Below are 18,595 nucleotides of genomic sequence, written 5' to 3' on the forward strand. Positions count from 1 at the left end.
ACACAGATTAATCTGATACTTGAGAGTGAGCATGAGGCATCACTCCTTTGGGGCACAAAAGCAGGGAAACAAGCAGAACAAGCTCTTTGCAGCCCAGCTGTAACTACAAAAGCAGAGGCATCTGCTGTTCTGCAGTAGGCAGATCACCATCTTGCATCCCTACCATGGATGCAATCCTTCCAACTCACCTGGCAATTAAAGCAATTAGCTGCTGAGGCTCCCCCTGAATTTGCCCTGTAGTCACTATTGGCTCTCTGCCCTTCCAGTCAAACTACAGTGAAACAAAAGGGTCTGAAACTTCAAAAGAGTCTTTGTCCAAGCCCCTCCTCCCAAAAACACCCCAAACCCTGAACTAAATACATTGTGCTCTAACACAGTGTCTTCTGGCTGTGACGACTGACCATTGTGATTTTCCCCAGACAGCGGCAGCCATAAAACACAAAGACACACCAGCAACAATGAGAGTGAAACAGCACCACAGGGGAAGGGACCATCTTAAGAACTTTCTGCCCCGAATGCAAGGTTAGAAAAATATCCCTTACCAAGAGTAACAGGGCACATGAATAAAAATAAGCAAGTCAGACACAATCCATTATACAGATCAAAAAAACCAAAACCCAACAGCAACAAAAACCAAGAGAACCCAAAAATCAGGGCAGCACGTCTGATAAGATGGAAAGCCTGCCTCTCTTCTGAAAGGTGGAAGGCAGAATCATGACTCACTGGCATCAGATTAGTGGATCTCATTGAAACGGTGCCCTGCTGCCCACAGTTCTCCTCTCATTCTGGTACTACATGAAATTGCTTCAGCAAACCTACTACCAGGCCCTCTGCACCCTTCGGGGGTTCATCTGTGAGGCACCACACAAGAAGACTGATTATGCACTATCTGCTTCATAAAAGTGTACAGAAACAGGAAGGGATTTACAGTTCTGAAATAGCAGTCCAAGACACAAGACTTAGTCAAGTAGTTTTGTGCCCAGCCTAGCTCTGGCAAAGCAAGCAGATGTATTTATATTTCAGTCTCTAGATGAGGCAAAGTCATTTTCCACTGGCAAAGGCTAAAGTTCAGGAAAAAAAAACTGGAACAGGGCACTGGATGTTTCACTTAGCAGTTTTCAATGCATTTACTGCTGCAAGTAATTAAATTTAATGAAGATGTTGACATACCATGTATTGGAAGACTCAAGAAATCTTCTAGTTCTGACCTTACGTGTGTTTTGTGATGTGTATTGGTATTAATGACAGATCCGGTTTGGTTTGCACAACAGTGAAAAGAATAATTATTCAGCTTCAAGGGTACACAGGAAGTGTTGTGGCTTTCTATAGATCAAGAACTGGTGACCAGTAAAAACAAATGGCCTTATACCACAGCAGCACAACTGAGGAGACATTAGAAACCACACTCAGGTCTGTTCAGCCTTGCACTTTGCTGTTTTATTTTGACAATTCTGTAGTCCTAAACAGTAAAATTTTAAAAAACCATAATTTTGAATTACTGCACACAGTCATGATACAAAGAAATTTATGAGGCTCCAAATCTGCCAGCCATATGAGTAAAGAGCAGTGCTTTTCTCTACAACATGGTTAGGCCAATGGGGTCATTTTCAAAAAATAAAGGGCTACTCCAAAAATCAGTAATAGCACCCAGGGCAATTTAGGGCAGGTATTTCACACGCTCTCAAGAAGTCTCTGCTGTGGGTGAAGTCATAATGTGAAACTCTTTATCAATCCATTGAGTCACTCTACTTTACAGACTTCATGACAAGGGGTTGAGCTCGTGAGTCTCTCCAGTTTGTGAGAGGGAGGCAGTTCACCACCTCCACAGCCCCTGAACACGAGCACACAGTTGTAACACCAGCAGTGTCTGTGGACAAGTGCTTTCCCCTCAGCTGATGATCCCTTTGCACACAACTCCTGCTGCTGTTTGTGTTTTGTCACGTTCAGCCACACAATCTTTGTGTCCCTGCCTCGCCTGCAGCTCTTCCCTATGGAAAGAGAAGGGAGCCTTCCAGTGTGGCACCTTGGCAATGCAGGTGGTGGGATTCCATTGCCTTGCACTGAACAGGAGCAGAGCTGGGAACACTTACCTGTGACACACAGAGCCCCACAGGATGACACCACCACCAAAAAACCCAAAAAACCCATTCTGGCCAGAGATCAACATGAAAGCAAGCTCTTACTCTCACAAAGGCTGAAAGAACGTGGAAGCAGGTCTTGTGAAGAGAGTCATCCAGCCCTCCTAGCAGTTCGTAGCATTTAAATTTACAATTAACTTTTGCTGTGCAAGTTCTCCGAACTGTTAAGCAACATTTTGGTGTAAATCACAAATAAGTAAACTCAAGCAAACAAGCCAAACACACTTGCAAATATATAGGAAATCCCCACCACTTCCTTCTTGCAAGACAAAAAATACCAGTGAACTATCAGGAGAGCAAAAGAGCATTTTACCACAATGGCAACCTCATCATGTTAACAAGAGCTGGACACTACAAACTATTCAGTGCTCCTACACTTTGAAAAGCAGAAAAATAGCACTCGTGACCAACATTATCTGGGTTGTTTTTTTTTTTTGTGACTGTTCGTAAGTAAAACACCCACAAACCAAAATATTATTACCCCACAGTGCCCAAAAAAACCCCTCTGAGTGCTTTGCCTCTGGTTAGAATAGCATTCAGTGAAAACAGGTTCTTTATATATCAAAATATTGCCCAGCAGGCAAAGAGGGGTACGATACAAAAGGCAGGATCTTTGAATAATGTATCTTTAAAAAAAGCCTTCTCTGCTGACTCACTGAGAGTGACACAATCACCTTCTTACACTACTGCCCTGAGAGAAGCACACATGCCTCTGAATCACTGTTATTAACTGGACTGAAGAGGTTTTTATGCTTTCTAATGACAACTGTCACTACCAGAATTGTCACTACAGTTGGCAAGGATAGGTCTACCCAAAACGTTCAGCACCTACTCCATTTTAGCTTCAGTTCCATGAAAAAAGTCTATCAAGCACCCCAAAACACCTCTGGGATGTACAGCTGAGTGCTTCAGGTAAGTCTGCTGCTACCAACACAGAACTGAAAGAGACAAGCCACAGAAATCTAAATACATTCACTTCTTTTAATGAATGGATCAATCTAAAAGAACAAAAGGAATGTTCTAAGAAAGGCCCGTCAGGGAACAATTTTTTCCGGGAAAAGAAGCATCACAGAAATTCCACTGGGCTGCTGTCCCAGAGCAGCTCTATTCAGACATGCACTCTGCTATTACAGCTCAGTACCCTTCTTTCTCCCTCTTCTACATTTTTACAGAGCTCCACAATCGACAAGATGAGTTCTGCTAGCTCCCCAAATACCCGCAAGCCACCCTGCCGTATTTCCTATTCCAACCACAATACTCATTCACAGACAGGAACAGCTCCTCTCTGCAACCATTTCAATCACACAAGCCTGCTGCACACCTATCAACTCACAAAACAAGTTCCCTAACAATGGGATACAACCTTTTGTCTGTCTCTCACCTCAGCCCTAGTTCAGTGCTGCATCCCAGGTGAAATGACTCAATTCACGGTTCACACTGCAGGTTACTTTATACACACCCACAGACAAAATCCAGCTACACCACACCATGTGAGCCCTTCCTAATACTCCAGCTGGACATAATAGTCCCTGCACAATAATTTCTTATTATTGGGACCAGTATTTTATCTAGCCTTGCACCTATTTTATCTATCACCTGCAACTCACAGGCCTGGGCCAGAGGCAATGGTTTACAGCCTTCTAAAACAAAAAAAACCCATTAAATGGTGTGAGAGCGGCCACCATTAACCTGATCTGCAGCCAACAGTATAATGTCAAAAAATTACTTAAAGCAGGTTATTCCTTCCTCAAGCAATGCTGAAAATGCTAACATGATTATTATAACACCTGTACTTGTCTGACCAGCTCCCCAGTGGGTGGCTTCTATTCTTGTCAAAGTGACTTAACCATTAACCCCATTTAAAGATGATCTAGCTAATTGGGACAAATTTGGCCTTGGTCTCAGGCTGTAGTGCGCAGTGCAAACCTAGGTAACAGAAGTCAACCCAATGAAATGCTTTTGTTAATAGAGTCATCATTTTATCTATTTTTAAGAGGAGTTCTTAAAGGCTGAAAAATTATCCTCTACAGGATCTGCAGTTGAATTTTAACTCCACTAATCATGAGTTTGAGGTCCCAGAATAAGCAAAATAATAATAAAAAAAAAGTAACTGAACCATCCTCCTCAAAACTGAGTATTGTCCTTCTGTATCTCTCCACACACCACTGCTAGCAAAAGACTGCTAACACACAGGAAAGGCTAGGACAGCCACTGAAAATTATTCTGCACTTCTTAAGTCAGTAACAGAACATTTTATTTAAAAGGCAGTAAAAAAAAAAAACAGTGGAACACACCTCAAGATGTACTCAGCTTGTTGGATTAGTTTAAGCAAGCATTAGCAAAAAAACTCAGTAATTTCACTCTTCCAGACAACCCACTGACAAAAAGTTGTCTGGGAGCAGCTGGTCAAAATCTTTTGTTAAGATTCTGATTCTGACCCAAAAAGTGACTTGCTAAATCACAAAAATATTTTGCATGTCTTTTTTTTTCTTCAATAAAGTATTTCTATGCTAATTACTTATTTCTTTCAATTCCTTTCAGCCATTTTCTGAGCTTCTTTTTCTTGCACTCTTTCTCATTTCACTTCTGGGTTTTTTTGTTGTTGGTTTTTTGGTGGGTTTTTTTTTTTTTTCTGGTGAGAAAGAAAAGGAAGCAAAGACACCAAAAATGCTACAAAATGATTACTGATAGTGATTACCTCCCATCCTTAGTTCACCAGTATTCCAAGCAAAACAACAAATAACAAAATTCTTGCTGTTTAGCAGCTAGAACCACTCAAGCTTCTGGAAAAAGAAGTATTTTCCCCTCTTCTAACACTCCTTCCATACATTCCAGTTCTCTGAACATCTGCAAACATTCTCCTTCCATGTCAATGAAACTCATCCAGGAATTAAAGCTGTTTTGTTTTGGCTTTTTTCCACAGAAGAGCTCTTTTCTTAACTGGTAGGAAGTGACACCCAAAGATGCCTCATAAGCTACTACTTAAAAAGCCTTAAAGCTTGCTGTGATACCACACAACACCTCTTCTATTTCTCTGTTTAAACAGTGTCCCCTCCCTCTGCTGCTGTCCAAGAGTCTTCTTCCCCAGCCCTCCAGCACAAGGGGATTAACAGCTTTCAAAGGAAGCACTGAAATGAAAACAGTGCTCAGGTTCTCCTTCCTGCAGCTGAATATCTGAAGGTACTTTTGGTGCCCTCTGTAGCCAGGACAACAACAATAACTACCCTTACTACTATTACAGGTTCACATTTTAAGCTTAATCATGTAGTTTAACTGAAGTGCCCTACTAACAAGATTAGGTATTAGGAAAAAAATTGTTCCCTGTGAGGGTGGGGAGGCCCTGGCACAGGGTGCCCAGAGAAGCTGTGGCTGCCCCTGGATCCCTGGAAGTGTCCAAAGCCAGGCTGGACATTGGGACATGGAGCAACACCTGGGATAGTGGAAGGTGTCCCTGCCTGTGGGAGAGGGGTGAAACAAGATGATCTTCACGTTCCCCTTCCAACCCAAACCACTCTATGATTCTACGAATGCAACGGAAAATCAGCAGCACGGATGGAATTTGAAGATCCCTTCCCCACTGGCTATCAACAGAAACTATGAAAATCTTCTACAATGTAAATATCTGCTAACAAAGCCAGCAGTGACATATTCCAAAGTCAGCTGGTGCAGTGAAGGAACAAATTAATGTGGAATGAACCAGTGAGGCCCTCAAGCAGATCACTTCCTACAACACCACGTTTACTCTTGGTTTTGATGCAACTTCTGGGTTTCCTCTTAATCGTCAAATGAAGATGCTTTAGGTGCAAAGCTGCCTGCTGCAATTTTGTTTGCAATAAAAATATTAAGCGGCACCTTAGACAATTAAATTCTTGCTCTGAAGCACCTTTGGAGGTGTGGTGGGCGTGTGAGGCTGCAAGGTTGACAATGCGGGGTCTTGGTAGTGTCAGTGCTTTCCCATGCACTTTCAAGGAGTGCTCTTTCAGCTGGCTGATTGTCATGGTGGAAAATGAGCAGGAGGAACATTTGTAGGCATGTTCACCTGGGTGAGCGAAATACAGGCAAGTCATCAGCTCACAAAAGAAACAAAATGGGGCCCTCACACTTCTCTTACTGAACTTGGCAGTAAAATTCCCATGGACTCTTCAGCGAAAGAATGATCCCAAAGAAAACAAGCTATGCATGTCTCCTTGCTGGAGCAGTCTGGAGCCTGTGGGTGTAGACACCTGCTTTGGACCAAAGCATCACTTTCTGACAACTGCAGATCCTTGCACAGCAGCTGAAGTCAAAAAAACAGAGACCAGACTCTTAGCATGCCTGTGTTGCATGGTATGGGAAGAAAACAGACTCTGGGATGAAAATGGAGTCACTTAACCACGGCACTTCCAAATTTCTTTGGGAGCACAGCAACTAGAGATGGTGAAGTCACTTGTTTCTGCATGCAGCACATCCAGCGTCATTATTAATGAAGCAAGAAGGACACTACAAAACTTTTAACAAAGGGCCCTCCACAGAAAAATAAGAAAGAAAAAAAAAATTTAAAAAAAACCCCGCCAGTGTGGTGTAATTACATTTGGGAAAGGTCACAGTTTTCCTTGTGAAAAACCTGCCATTAGGCAGCAGTAATCTTCACAAAAGTGGCAACCAACTCAAGGTTGTGAACACAGCAAGGCCAAGTACAAAGGATGTACCTACGAGGCTGTGTGGAAGTGTGTTATGAAAAAGCACTAAAAGGAGTGAAAGAACAGAAGTAATGCACAGTAGTGGATTTAATTCTGAATACATTCCAAGCCATAGAGACAGCAAACAAAGGGAAACAAATCTTGATACAAGATTTGTTTTGCATGGAGGCATGGAGGCAATTGGAACACAAAGTGAAACTGTCCCAACACAAACAATGTGATATTATATACAGGTGCCAAGTTATTGTTTTGGAAGTGCCACTTCCATGTACAAGAGTAACACTGGCCACATATGAGTCATACATAAAGTGCCAAAACTACTATAGGAGTGAAATATTCATGAACAGGAACAGAAGAACGAGAGTTCTGGTAATGAACGAAGCAGAAAATGTTTTCCACCTCTCAACAAATCCAGCAAAGAAGGTTCTCAAGCAGCATGGTTTCCCACACCAGAAATAAGTGAACCAAAAGAGAATATGAAAACACACGTGTTGCAGCCAATCAGAGTAAGCACACCTGAAAGGATTAGCAACCATCCTCCACAAAACTCCCACCCCTGTCTTCCAGAAAAACCACACTAATTGTCAGGACAAAATACAAGCTCTTAGAACGCCCTTTTTTGGTGCACCTGAAAAAGAACAGATCACTCAGAGTCTGAAGTGGTGAAACAAAAAACTGTCCTGCGTGTTTTTTTCAAGTGACATTCCTCACCTGTGCATTGTGTGAGCCACATATTTCCTTTTTACAAAGAGAAGTAGAACATTTCTTGAGTAGCACACACAACGAGTTGTTCAATGGAACATAAAAATTTGTGGACAAAAGATATTCCAAGGTTACGAGATACCAGTGGGATACAGATAGAGACCTTCATGGCTTTGTCAGTGTAAGAGATTCCTGGATGACAACATGCACCAACCAACCATTAACTTAAAAACACCACAAGACATTAAAGCAAATAAAGGATGATTACATACCAAGCAGCCTAGACACACTAATAAATATGCTCACTATTCATTTCAAATGGACATCAAATCATGAAAGGATGTGCCTGATTGCAGAGGAAAAGCGACAGTTTGGCTCAACAGAAGTCTTCTGCACTTTTTTTGACTGCTAGTTTTGCATCTGACAAAGTAATCACATTAATACACATACAAATAAATAAATAAATGCAAGGATTTATGTAGTGGGTCTCAACACTTGATATGTACTCAAAGCATTATGTTCCAGATTACGCAGAAACTGAACAGGCCCAATGCTCTTCTCCTGCAGTCACCCATTTCTGCATTTCCAGAGTAATTACTAATTAAGAAATTGGTAACAAGGATCCCTCAAAAACACAAGCAAAAAAAAAACAACCCCAAAAAAACAAAAAAGAAAACAACAGGTGAAAAAGTTCAAATGCAAACAACAAAGAGCCCGTTTAGAGAAACTGTAAACTGTTCTGCTCCACGCCAAAGGAGATGGCACAACTGGATGAAAAACAAATGCCAGAAACACTGGTACCAGCTGTCACACAAGAACGGATTTTGTAGTTCACTGAATTTTGATCCATGCCCAGAAAATGAGGGAGAGAGGCAGACTGAGTAAAACACTTCAGGATTCAGGATTTTACAGACTTTTATAAGACCTCCAGGAGACTTCAGGAAAAATTCGGGAGGACTGAAGTTTTAAATTCTAAATAAACGGATAATGAGATGATTGACAATTGACAAAAAAATGGCAACATGAGAGAGTTTCAGAGAACCACCATGTTACTGAAAAACTGGGGAGTCTGAGGAAGTCAGACATTTGTTCAGTAATACATACTTCTGAATGACTGACTCAAAACATACTAAAGCAAAGGTCTGACTGAAAAACATACAAGCAACTTTTCTGTGACGTGACCATTCATTTGGTAGATATGGGACTGGGGCAGAAACACATCTGTAAGCCTTTGGAAACCCTATTACCCAAGTCATTGTGCGAGCACTATCTAGGCAACCATGAAATTGTGTTCTTGTACAATGCAAAACACGGCCCTTCAAGGGGTGTCCATCCACTAAACCAAGTTCAGAAGCATGAATTCCTAATAAATAAATCAATGAACTACATGAAGAGAAGTGTGAAGTAAATATTAGCTGCATGGCAACTTTGGGTCTAAAAATCTGTCAGGTTCAAGCAGGAAGCCCAGCTGTGTAATAGCATAAAGAAAACATTACTTTGTGGTTGGTGAAAATAAAGAACCATGGCTCCTCCGTACAGGATGTGGGATTCTGTGACCTGGAACTGCTGTATACAGTTGGATTTCCTAGAAGGGACAGAATGCCATGGTCCCATAGAATGGGAAGGTGGCAAAAGTTGAGCTAATCTGTTTTATCCATCCAAGTACAGAAACTGGCACAAGCTCTGTGAAATCCAAAAAAAATACAGGAAACAAAGTACACAAGACCATCAATCCCTCCTATACTTCTGTAGATGACAAATGCCTTTGGATCAATGGCAACAGTTAATTTTTAGTTTGTTTTTTTTTTTTAATCAGCAGACAGCTAGAAATTTCTTATGCCTTTTCCCCCCATTTTTCCACCTTCCTCCTCCACCACAGCCAGAGTATATGACTTTAAGCAAGCAAAAAATAGAAAAAGGAACATTCTTGTAGTCCTTTTTGTTAGAAACTCCTGTTCAAGGAGTTCCTAGTCAAAAGTTTTTAACAACTGGGCTGGTTTTCAGGTTCTCAGACTGGTCACTATTCTATTATTTGCATCAGAGTGCATGTTTGGATTGCAAACCAAAGGATAACCTTTCAATTCAGGATGCATGACGGTGCCAAGAGTCTACGGCCGAGGAATAAAGATGAGGAAATCCTGAGTCTCATTTTTTAATGATCAACGGTGCAACAATCTCAGGTGACCTACTCTGTGTGACACATCACCTTCCCAGTTCCAGTTCCTCAGAAGCATGTCTGCTTGCTTGCTTGCATGGATTCCATACTGAAATACAGAGATTTGCAGATTTCCATGTTTGGTAATGCAATTCTGACATTTTCAGTCTGTTGCACACAGACCTGACTCCCAAAGTTTGCAGTGTTTGGTTATAACATGAAAACCAGCATAAGACTCTACCAAAACCAAGGTGCAGTTCACAGTCTTTTTCCCAGAGTCACCTAAAGCACAAACATAAATACAAAGAGCAGAGCAAAGCTCACTGCCAATTTTGTTATGGCGTCTGTGGTGTTAAGTGATGAAATCCACTTGGAGAAAAGCAGAAATAAGGAAAAAAAAATACCACTCATATAAAAGAAAAGAGAGGAAAGAAGTTCTTGAAGTACCCATCATTTTAAATCCTTGCCCTTCCCATTACCCAAACGCCCACTTATCCCAACAGGTTTCACTGGCTGGAAAGCCACGACTGTGGCCTTTGGAAAAAAATCTTACTCAGTTCTGGTGACAAAACACGTGGTTCAACCCAGCATCTGTGATCAGCCACAAGAACAACACGGGCCATTTCAGCTGCCAGGCTGCAAGACTCAGAGAGGAAAAACTTACCAGCGTGAGCCTTGAGGATATGGGTTTTCAGGCGGCTGTTGTAGGAGGACTTGAAGGGGCACAGTTTGCAGCGGAACGGCTTGTGGTGTCCATGGTGGGTCTGCATGTGGCGGTCCAGGCTTGAAAAGAGACAGAAAGGGAGACAAGAAAAGAGTCAACCATTTCAGCCATCCCTTCAGAGGCAAACCAAAGCACTTTATAGCAACAACAGAACAAGTAAGGATTCTTTCTCATACTCTCTCTTCAACAAACTCAACACATCTGCTTAAACAACAAAGTCAAACCTAGTGTGATGGAAAGGAGCAGAGCTGACACCAGTTCTGTTCATACAGAGAGCAAGCCACCTAAATAAACTTACAGGGCAAGATTAGTATAAACTAAGTTATGCATGACCCAGAAAGAAGAAATATGAAACAGGCAAGAAATTATTTTCTTATGAAATGATCATTATACAGTTTTTCTCCTGCCAAACGTTTTTGTGAAAGTATGTCCCCTCTTGTCCTGTTGATCAAGGATTAAAAAAAAAATAAAAAAAATATATATTTTTTTTGTTGACCAGCTTTACTGAGGAAGCCTTCTTTTGGTTACTGCAGCAAAAGCAGATTAGAGATCCTGCTCTGGGGAGGGTGCCAGCAGGGTACAGTTGATGAGTTCCAGGATTAAAAGGCAGCGGAGTTTCAGAAGCAGCAGTGTAGGAGATTCTACATGAAGCTCAGCAGGAGGAGAAGGGGTGGCAAAGACCAGCCTCTACTTTCTTCAGGGAAAATGGAAGTACCAACAGCCTGAATACAGCAAAGTGATCAAACACTGCTCTCTCCACAATTTGCTGTAGCAGCTCAGTAAAGTTTGGAGGAGGAAAAAAGGATGTTTCCCACATTTTCTAACTTAAGATCAAATTCATTCTAACTGAGTGAATCCTGCAGAGCTCTGCAGTTCCTACACTGTGGCTGACAGGCATGAATTCACTGTCTCTGGGTGGCAGGCAAGTAGTCTGAGCCCAAGCTGTAAACATTTCCAGTGCAGCCTCTACTTTGGACACATTTCTGCTTTGTGATCTCGTCTTAGCTTGAGTCATCTCACACACACACGGTGATGGAACAACAACAGGGCAGAGACACTGCAGGAGTTGCAACTTGCCAAAACTGCCCTCCATCCCCCACTTAGTTCTGGATGTATTTCGGGCATAGTTCTTTTTATTTGTCCCAAATTGTCCTGCTCTTTTATGGAATATCAACATGTAGCTCAAGTAGCAGTTGCTCCAGCCCTGTCACGCTACACAAGATTTCACGTGATCTTTAGTCCCACACTGACAAGAGCCTGAGCCAGAAAATCCCTGTTTACGAGAGCTAACACTGAAGCCTGTGTATTAAAACATCTGAGAACAGCAAAAAAAAAAAAAAAAAATAGAAAATGAACTTGTATCTCCTCTCAGGGTCACTTCATACAATATAACTTTAGCAGAAATCCAGGATGGGGATTCTGGCAAGACAAAATGCACAGGTTTCCTAGAGAAATGGGGGAAAAATTCTCCTAAATGAGTAAGGCTTTGAATGCCTGCAGTGAGTACTTCACAGAACAAAACTTGTTTTAAATAGCCTCCAGGGAATGAGATTACTTAACAATTAAAGCAGGCTGCCAAAGAGGTATGTAATACACATTAAGCTATTATAAATATATACCTTAAGGTACTCTACATGGCAATAATTAAAACTATATTCACAACCACATACTTTGCCAGCTGCACTCTTCCAAAAGGAGGTTTTAAAGTTTCGTTCAGATTCAGGCTGTTTAAACATTTGGTTTGGTTTCTTTCACAGTCTTAATCTCCCAGGAGAATAATTGCATCAGAAACAAAAATAAAAGAAGCAAACAACTTCAACAACAGAAACCACACCTATTATCAAGTTAGGTGATGAGCTCTTCCCTGCCATCCACCACTTTTTGATTTACCCATCCTGCAACTTCTGGGACATGACTTATCCTCTGCAGGAAAACAGAGTAACTAGGCACCAAACCCAACAAAAGTCTGATTGTTGAAGCAAGTTTACTGGGCAAACAGCAAGTCCTGCAGGGGCTCTCCTCACTGTCAGCCTTCCCAAAGCAGTACACATCCTTCCCCTAAATCCCTTTCCTACTCTGGGCTGCTCAAGCCCGTGGACCTTCCCAACAAGGCAGACCAAACTGTGGCATCAATTTGCAGTGCTGTGACACCACCAGAAACCTTGCTTTTTAACACAAGGAACTAAAAAAATGCCTTCTCTTCCACATGCATTTGATTGCAAAGTGGTGACGTCATCACCAAATTTAAGAGAGAGTGCTGTGAATGCCTACATCAAATGAGTACCTCGATCTGTCTTCTTTTGTTAGAAGAGTGAATAAGCAGCTCTCTCCCCAGACATTAAGAGAAAACACAGACCTGTGAATCAGGTCCAGGATGCCAAAATATAAAATATATCACAAACCCCATTTTGGGGGAGGGGGACACACATTTTTACAATTAAAATAATTTCTAAAACTAACAAACTTAAAACTAAGTCAAAGCTCAGGGAAACAAATTATAAGAAATGTGACTATTAATGATCAACATGTATCAGACAAGGAAGCAGGGTGAAGGAGTCATTCCTATACCACACTGGTATGAATTTGAAATATTTGTAGACTGAAACTGCATGCCATAATTAAGAAAAAAAAATCTGATCTAAGATAAATTTATGGCACTGTTTTAACAAGAGAAATGAAAACTCAACCCACAAAGAGCTGTAGTAATTACAAACAAGGTAAGTTACATGCAGCAGAAGTTTCTTAAATATGAAAGATTAACTAGGAAAATACTTCTTGGCTTGTTAAGCCTCATGCATTTGACAAGGGTGCCTAAAGTAGTGGGCTGCACTGTTTGCCTACTGAAATAATTCTTATTCTTTGGCCTGCATGCCTCTCCCCTACATGCAAAAAGAGGGCTGACATGAATTCAAGAAAATACAAAGATGAAATCTTATGAACAGCCAACCATAATGGCCAAGGATATTGTAGGTGGGAACTATGTAAATACCACGAGAAAAGCGTGGCTCAACATCAAGTCGAGCGAGCCCTTCTTCAGTGTCAGCCCACAAAACAGCACTGCTAGCAGGTGATTTTTAGGAAACAAAAGTAAAAGCCACAACTTACTTGTGCCTGAAAGCAGAGACAAAGGAGCAATACTGGCAGCTGTACTTGTCTTCCCGGGTAAACATGGCCAGAGCCAAGTGACTCCTCTCGTGGGATCGCAGACCCTGCATAGACATCAAAACCCGGTCACACTGGCTGCAGTGGTAGCCCCCAGGCCTGGCTTCATCTTCCAGGGATGCTCCATATTCAGCTTCTGTAAATTCCACAATGCCAGGGTCTTTGGCTCCCTCAAAACCCTCCATCAAAGTTGTGTTTGAAGGATCTTCAGCTTCCTGCTAAAAAACACATACCCCCCCAGAGCCATCAATTCTCTCTCCCTTCTGCCCCTCCGTCTTTCCCCTGTGTTCATCAGAATGTCCAGGTTTCCCACTGCATTATTTCTCTAAATATATCCCTACACAAACTCCACATCAATGGCTTTCTGAAAAAAAAAAAAAAAAAAAAAATTATCTATTCTTGGGAGGGAAAAACATAATTATATCTATTATATACATGCATGCATATGTCAAAAAAAAAAAATCTCACTCCTTGATCAAGATAAATGACAGTTTATTTTGCTCTGGCTGACTGTAGCTACCCTGCAAACTAATATAGTTGTCTACTCCACAGTAGGTTTTGTCCACCAGTGTCGAACTCTAAAGAAAGAAGCCGGTACACTAAGCCCCTAGAAACCTCTTCAAAAATATAGAGCAAACAGAAAAAGTCTTTTTTATTTTCAACTCTCTTTCGTAACTTTCCTTTTTCTTTTCTAACCAGAACATGCATTTGTGCAGCTACTTAAATACCCTGTAAGAGCACATTCTTTAGACCGTGGCTCTCAGCTTTTGTTCCCTGATGCAAGATTTCTATTTACTCAAAAGAAAGCACTGACCCTACATAAGCATGACTTGAGAAGCGAGGAGAAGAGGGAAAGGACTCTTAGGAGGGAAGCATCTGAATCTGTCAGGAGTACCAGATAAGAAGGTAAAGAAAGGTCAGTGGTAGGGCAATGAAAGCTCTCTCAGGTGGTGCGAGTTAGGCTGTGGAGGACACGGCTTCCCCATAAAAAGCAGAAAATGTCACCAAAAAAGCCCTGTCAGTCAGGCAGCAGGAGTCTCTGACAAGAGACAGCCTTGGTGCACTTTCACTTCCCCTGCCAATAAATATCCTGGAAATCAGACTTTGGGACATCGCCTGTCCTTGGAGATGTCATAGGAGGTACCTCTTTCCACAGGGAGAAAGGAACAACACGTTTGCACCTCATCACCTGAAAGGGATCGCTGGCTCAGCTGGCCACTGACTGTTTTGTTTGGAGCCAGCGTGCAAGTTCCAATGTGGAAAGGTGCACACTTCCTCTTCTTAGAAAAAAAAATTTAAAAAAAATATATATATAAAAGGAAAATTAACAGCTCTTTTTGAGCTTAACTAAGCAGAAACGTAGCCCAGAAAGTAGCTGAGAGAAAGTTCCCCGCTCATAAACCAAGTCTTTCGGTCACCAACGACATCAACTCCTTTGTGGCTGAGAAGAAATGAGAATTTAAAGAGTCTTCGTGCCCCTGGATCAAGAGTGAAAAGAAGTTAAAACATCTTGAAATGAACCAAACACAAAAAAAAAATGAACCGGAATGTCCAGTTCAAAACCCATTCAACTTCACAAGAGCCCTCCACAGGTTATCAACAAGGCCTTTATTTTACACAATGCGAGTAGTTTCAGTCACTTTCAGTCACCTTTAAGGAATTCTTACCTTTACTGTGGCTGACACAGAAGAGACATTCCCGTATTGGACATGCTTGCGGAGGTGATTACAGATGGCTCGAAGTGTTGGATGGACTTCCACGCAAAATTTGCATTTGTAGCCAACCACCTTCCTCTCCTTGAGTTTTGAAACGTCTTCCAAGTGTCCAAAAGCCTGTTTGAGCACACAAGCATAAATCAATGAAGCAGGTTTTGTCACATCGTTCTTAGGAGCACAGACCAGACTTCAGACCTGACGTTATACTCGATGTCCAGTTCTGCAGAACTGCAAGGTCAATTCCTGTTGACATCATTAATTCCTACCAAGTGGACGAGACATCTGTGCAGAAAAACCCTTCAGTTCATGGTTAACAGCGGTCCTCTAGAAGACCATTCCACTTTAACCTGAACTGTGCCTTCTCCTCCATGACCCCATGACCTCCCCAACATCTGTGCAAAGCTTTTCCTGCGCAAGTGTATTTCTCAAACTGAAGCAGAAGGAAGGAGGAAAGGGGGCAAGAAATTGAGCAACAATTTGGTCCTCTAAGGCACTTGCCCAAAGCTTCTGTCACCAGACAGGTTTATGTCATGCTCATACTGAGTGCTCAATGAGAAAAAGGACTGAGAGAGAGAAGGTTGAGAAGCAAACTGATATGTTATTCAGAGGGACATGGAAGAAGAGGATGGGACATTCTGTAGAGAATCTGCGACACAGTACATGGCAGCCTTGCCACAAAAGAACGAGCGACTGTCAGACACAGATGGCCCTCCAGAAGCGTGGGAGGGAGGAAAGAAGATAAAGAAAATACTGAATGAAGCAGTAGGAAGGAACAAGATTTCCTACAGAACCTAGGGAGATGTGGGGATGGATGAAGAATTAAAGCAGAATGTGTAATTGACTTATGGAGCTCACTGGCACTCTGAGTCATCCATTAGCCTGTGGTCATTTGGCTGTCAAAGAGAACATGCAAGTGAGTATTGGTGGGCTCCCCAGAGGGGAGCAGGGGGCAGAGAAAGAGACCAGACACACAAATCCTTACCCTCTCTTGTTTGAAATCTGCAAAAGCACCATCTGCATATTTCTGCTTGCTCAAAAGCTGCTTCCTCCTCTCCTGACGTTTGGCACGCTTCTGGAATTCCTCATTGTGACCATTCAAGTGTGCAGTCAGCTCTGCCGTGCTATGCAGTTTTGTATCACAGTGCTTGCACTGGTAGACAGGGCTCTGAGAGCGGGTGCCGCTTCCAAGTATGGAAAAGTCCCTCTTCAAATCCTTGCTGTGGTGGTCAGTGTAATGCATGCACAGCAGCTCTGCCGTGCTGAAGGACAGCTTGAAACATTTAATGCACCTGAAGGGAAGCCACTCGATTTCCTGAGCCTCAGCCTCCACCTCAGGCTTTTCGAAGTCGTTCCTCTCCTCGGCTGGAGCTGGTTTTTCATGCTCATCAGCGTACACGGCAGTGAAGTATCCCCCCAGCTTGCTGGCGTGCTGCTTCTTAGGGAAGACACCAGGGTGACGCTTCATGTAGTGGGAAACGATGCCCTTCTTGCTGAAGGACTGGAAGGAGCAGAGCGAGCACTTCTTCTTCTCTACAGCCCTCCTCAGCTCCTCACTTAGCTGAGGAGTGTCATCCTTGGGAGGAGATGGAATGATCACTTTATTGGGTTTGTCGCTTACCGTCCTGGAGGCTGCCAGGCAGTGAGTGTAGTAAGCATCAATGTCATGTCTTTTCTGGTAGTGTGCTGCAAGCCCTTTGCGGATGGGGTTGGTGTAGGAACATAGAGCACACTTGAAGAGGTTGTTCTTGCCCTCTGGCTGTGCCCGGACATTGTTATGTTTGATGCGGTAGTGCCTGGCTATCCCCTTCCGGGTGGAGCAGAAATATTTGCAGAGCTGACACCGGAAAACTGTGTGAGACACTAAGTGAGAACTGGAGAAATGAGGCGCTGGCATGGAGACCTCTCCAACATCCTCAGCAGCAATTTCTGGGGAGGCCTTGATTTCAGTCACCATGTCTGGCTCCACTGAGGCAGACACCTTTGGTGGCGACTGGGCAAAAACATCAAATTCAGGTTGATTGTGGTACTTCTCGTAGTGGATTTTCAGCTTCTCAAGGGTTCCGTGGGTGTAAGGGCAGAGTTTGCACCGGTAAGCACCATAGCCTTGCTTGAAAATCCTGCTTGTCTCTTCCACATCGTTCTGAGCAATATCAGTCGACTGCTCCACGTCATGCACGAAGTCTTCAGCAGTGACTTTTACTGATGGGTGCCGCTTCTGGTAGTGTGTGAGGACGCCATGAATACGTGTGTTAATGTATGGGCAGTGTCTGCACTTATAGACAGCCCCTGGGTTAATGTCTATGTCCTGAGCAAAGTCTGCTGCTTTCACTTTCATGCCAGGATGCTTTTTGCCATAATGTGTCAGGAGGCCATGCAGGTTGTTGTACTCAGACTGGCACACTGTGCACTGATACGGAGTGGAGGAGATGGCAGGATTTGCAGAAGCCAGCTGGACAGTTTTTTCATGGGAAAGGCTGGGATCCTCTGCACACTCGGCATCCTGATCCATCTGTGATGTTGCCATCTGGTCTTCAGAATCCATTCTGACCCCACCTTCATCAGGCTGTGGCATGGTTTTCTCAACAGAATCTTTCTCCTTAATGATATCTAGCAACACAGACTCATCTCCATTCATGGCCCAAGGGTGAAATGCTTGGTAGTGATTAGTAATATCCCAAATAGAAGATGCTTCAAAAATGCAGTCTCTGCATTTATAGGTCTTCATCTCTGTTGGCATCACTAGGGCAGGAGGGGAAGGATCAGGACCTGCCCAGAGTTTGGTTGCCATGTAGGTATAATCAACATAATGCTCGGGATGTCTCCTTTGGTAATGCACAAGCAAGCCACTTGGCTCAGTGTGTGAATAAATGCACCATTCACAGTGATAACCAGCTTCTATCAAGCCATCCAGAAACGCCCACCTCAGTATGGATGTGACCGTGGCCTTCAGATTCGGGTGGTCTTTCTTAATATGCTTCCTCAATGCATAGAAGTACGGGGACGTGTAGCTGCACTGCCTGCACTTGAGGGCTCTCAGCTTGGACTTGTCCCGCTCGGTGCCGGAGGTGTGGGCAGGCAGGCTGCCAGCTGACTTCTTCTGGCTGCGGTCACAAAGGCTCCTGATGGTGGCCGTGTGTTGCCGGATCACATCCGCGTTGGCTTTGAAGTCGCGATGCTTCTTCTGATAGTGGATGAGCACGCCCTTCACGGTCCGGTTCCCGTAATCACAGTGCTGGCAGAAGAACATTTCGTTCTCGGGAGGGTTCACGGAGGTCTCGGATCCGCCGCGGCCCAGCTGCTGCATGGACACCGGCGGCCTC

The 18,595-nt window shown here is 43.1% G+C and overlaps 1 protein-coding gene across 1 annotated transcript in view; it reads right to left on the bottom strand.

The window, feature by feature from the left end:
- Positions 1–18,595, bottom strand: part of ZNF462 (zinc finger protein 462) — a 48,864-nt gene that overhangs the window by 26,323 nt on the left and 3,946 nt on the right. Inside the window, exons 3-7 of the mRNA XM_017744667.1 lie at positions 16,258–18,592; positions 15,228–15,392; positions 13,504–13,607; positions 10,339–10,457; positions 6,022–6,177 (exon numbers count right to left, since the gene is read on the bottom strand). Of these exons, the coding sequence (XP_017600156.1) occupies positions 6,022–6,177; positions 10,339–10,457; positions 13,504–13,607; positions 15,228–15,392; positions 16,258–18,592 (2,879 nt within the window). The remainder of the gene's footprint in view (positions 1–6,021; positions 6,178–10,338; positions 10,458–13,503; positions 13,608–15,227; positions 15,393–16,257; positions 18,593–18,595) is intronic.

The sequence above is a fragment of the Corvus brachyrhynchos genome, unplaced genomic scaffold (assembly GCF_000691975.1).
Source record: "Corvus brachyrhynchos isolate BGI_N302 unplaced genomic scaffold, ASM69197v1 scaffold449, whole genome shotgun sequence".
NCBI classification, from domain to species: domain Eukaryota; kingdom Metazoa; phylum Chordata; class Aves; order Passeriformes; family Corvidae; genus Corvus; species Corvus brachyrhynchos.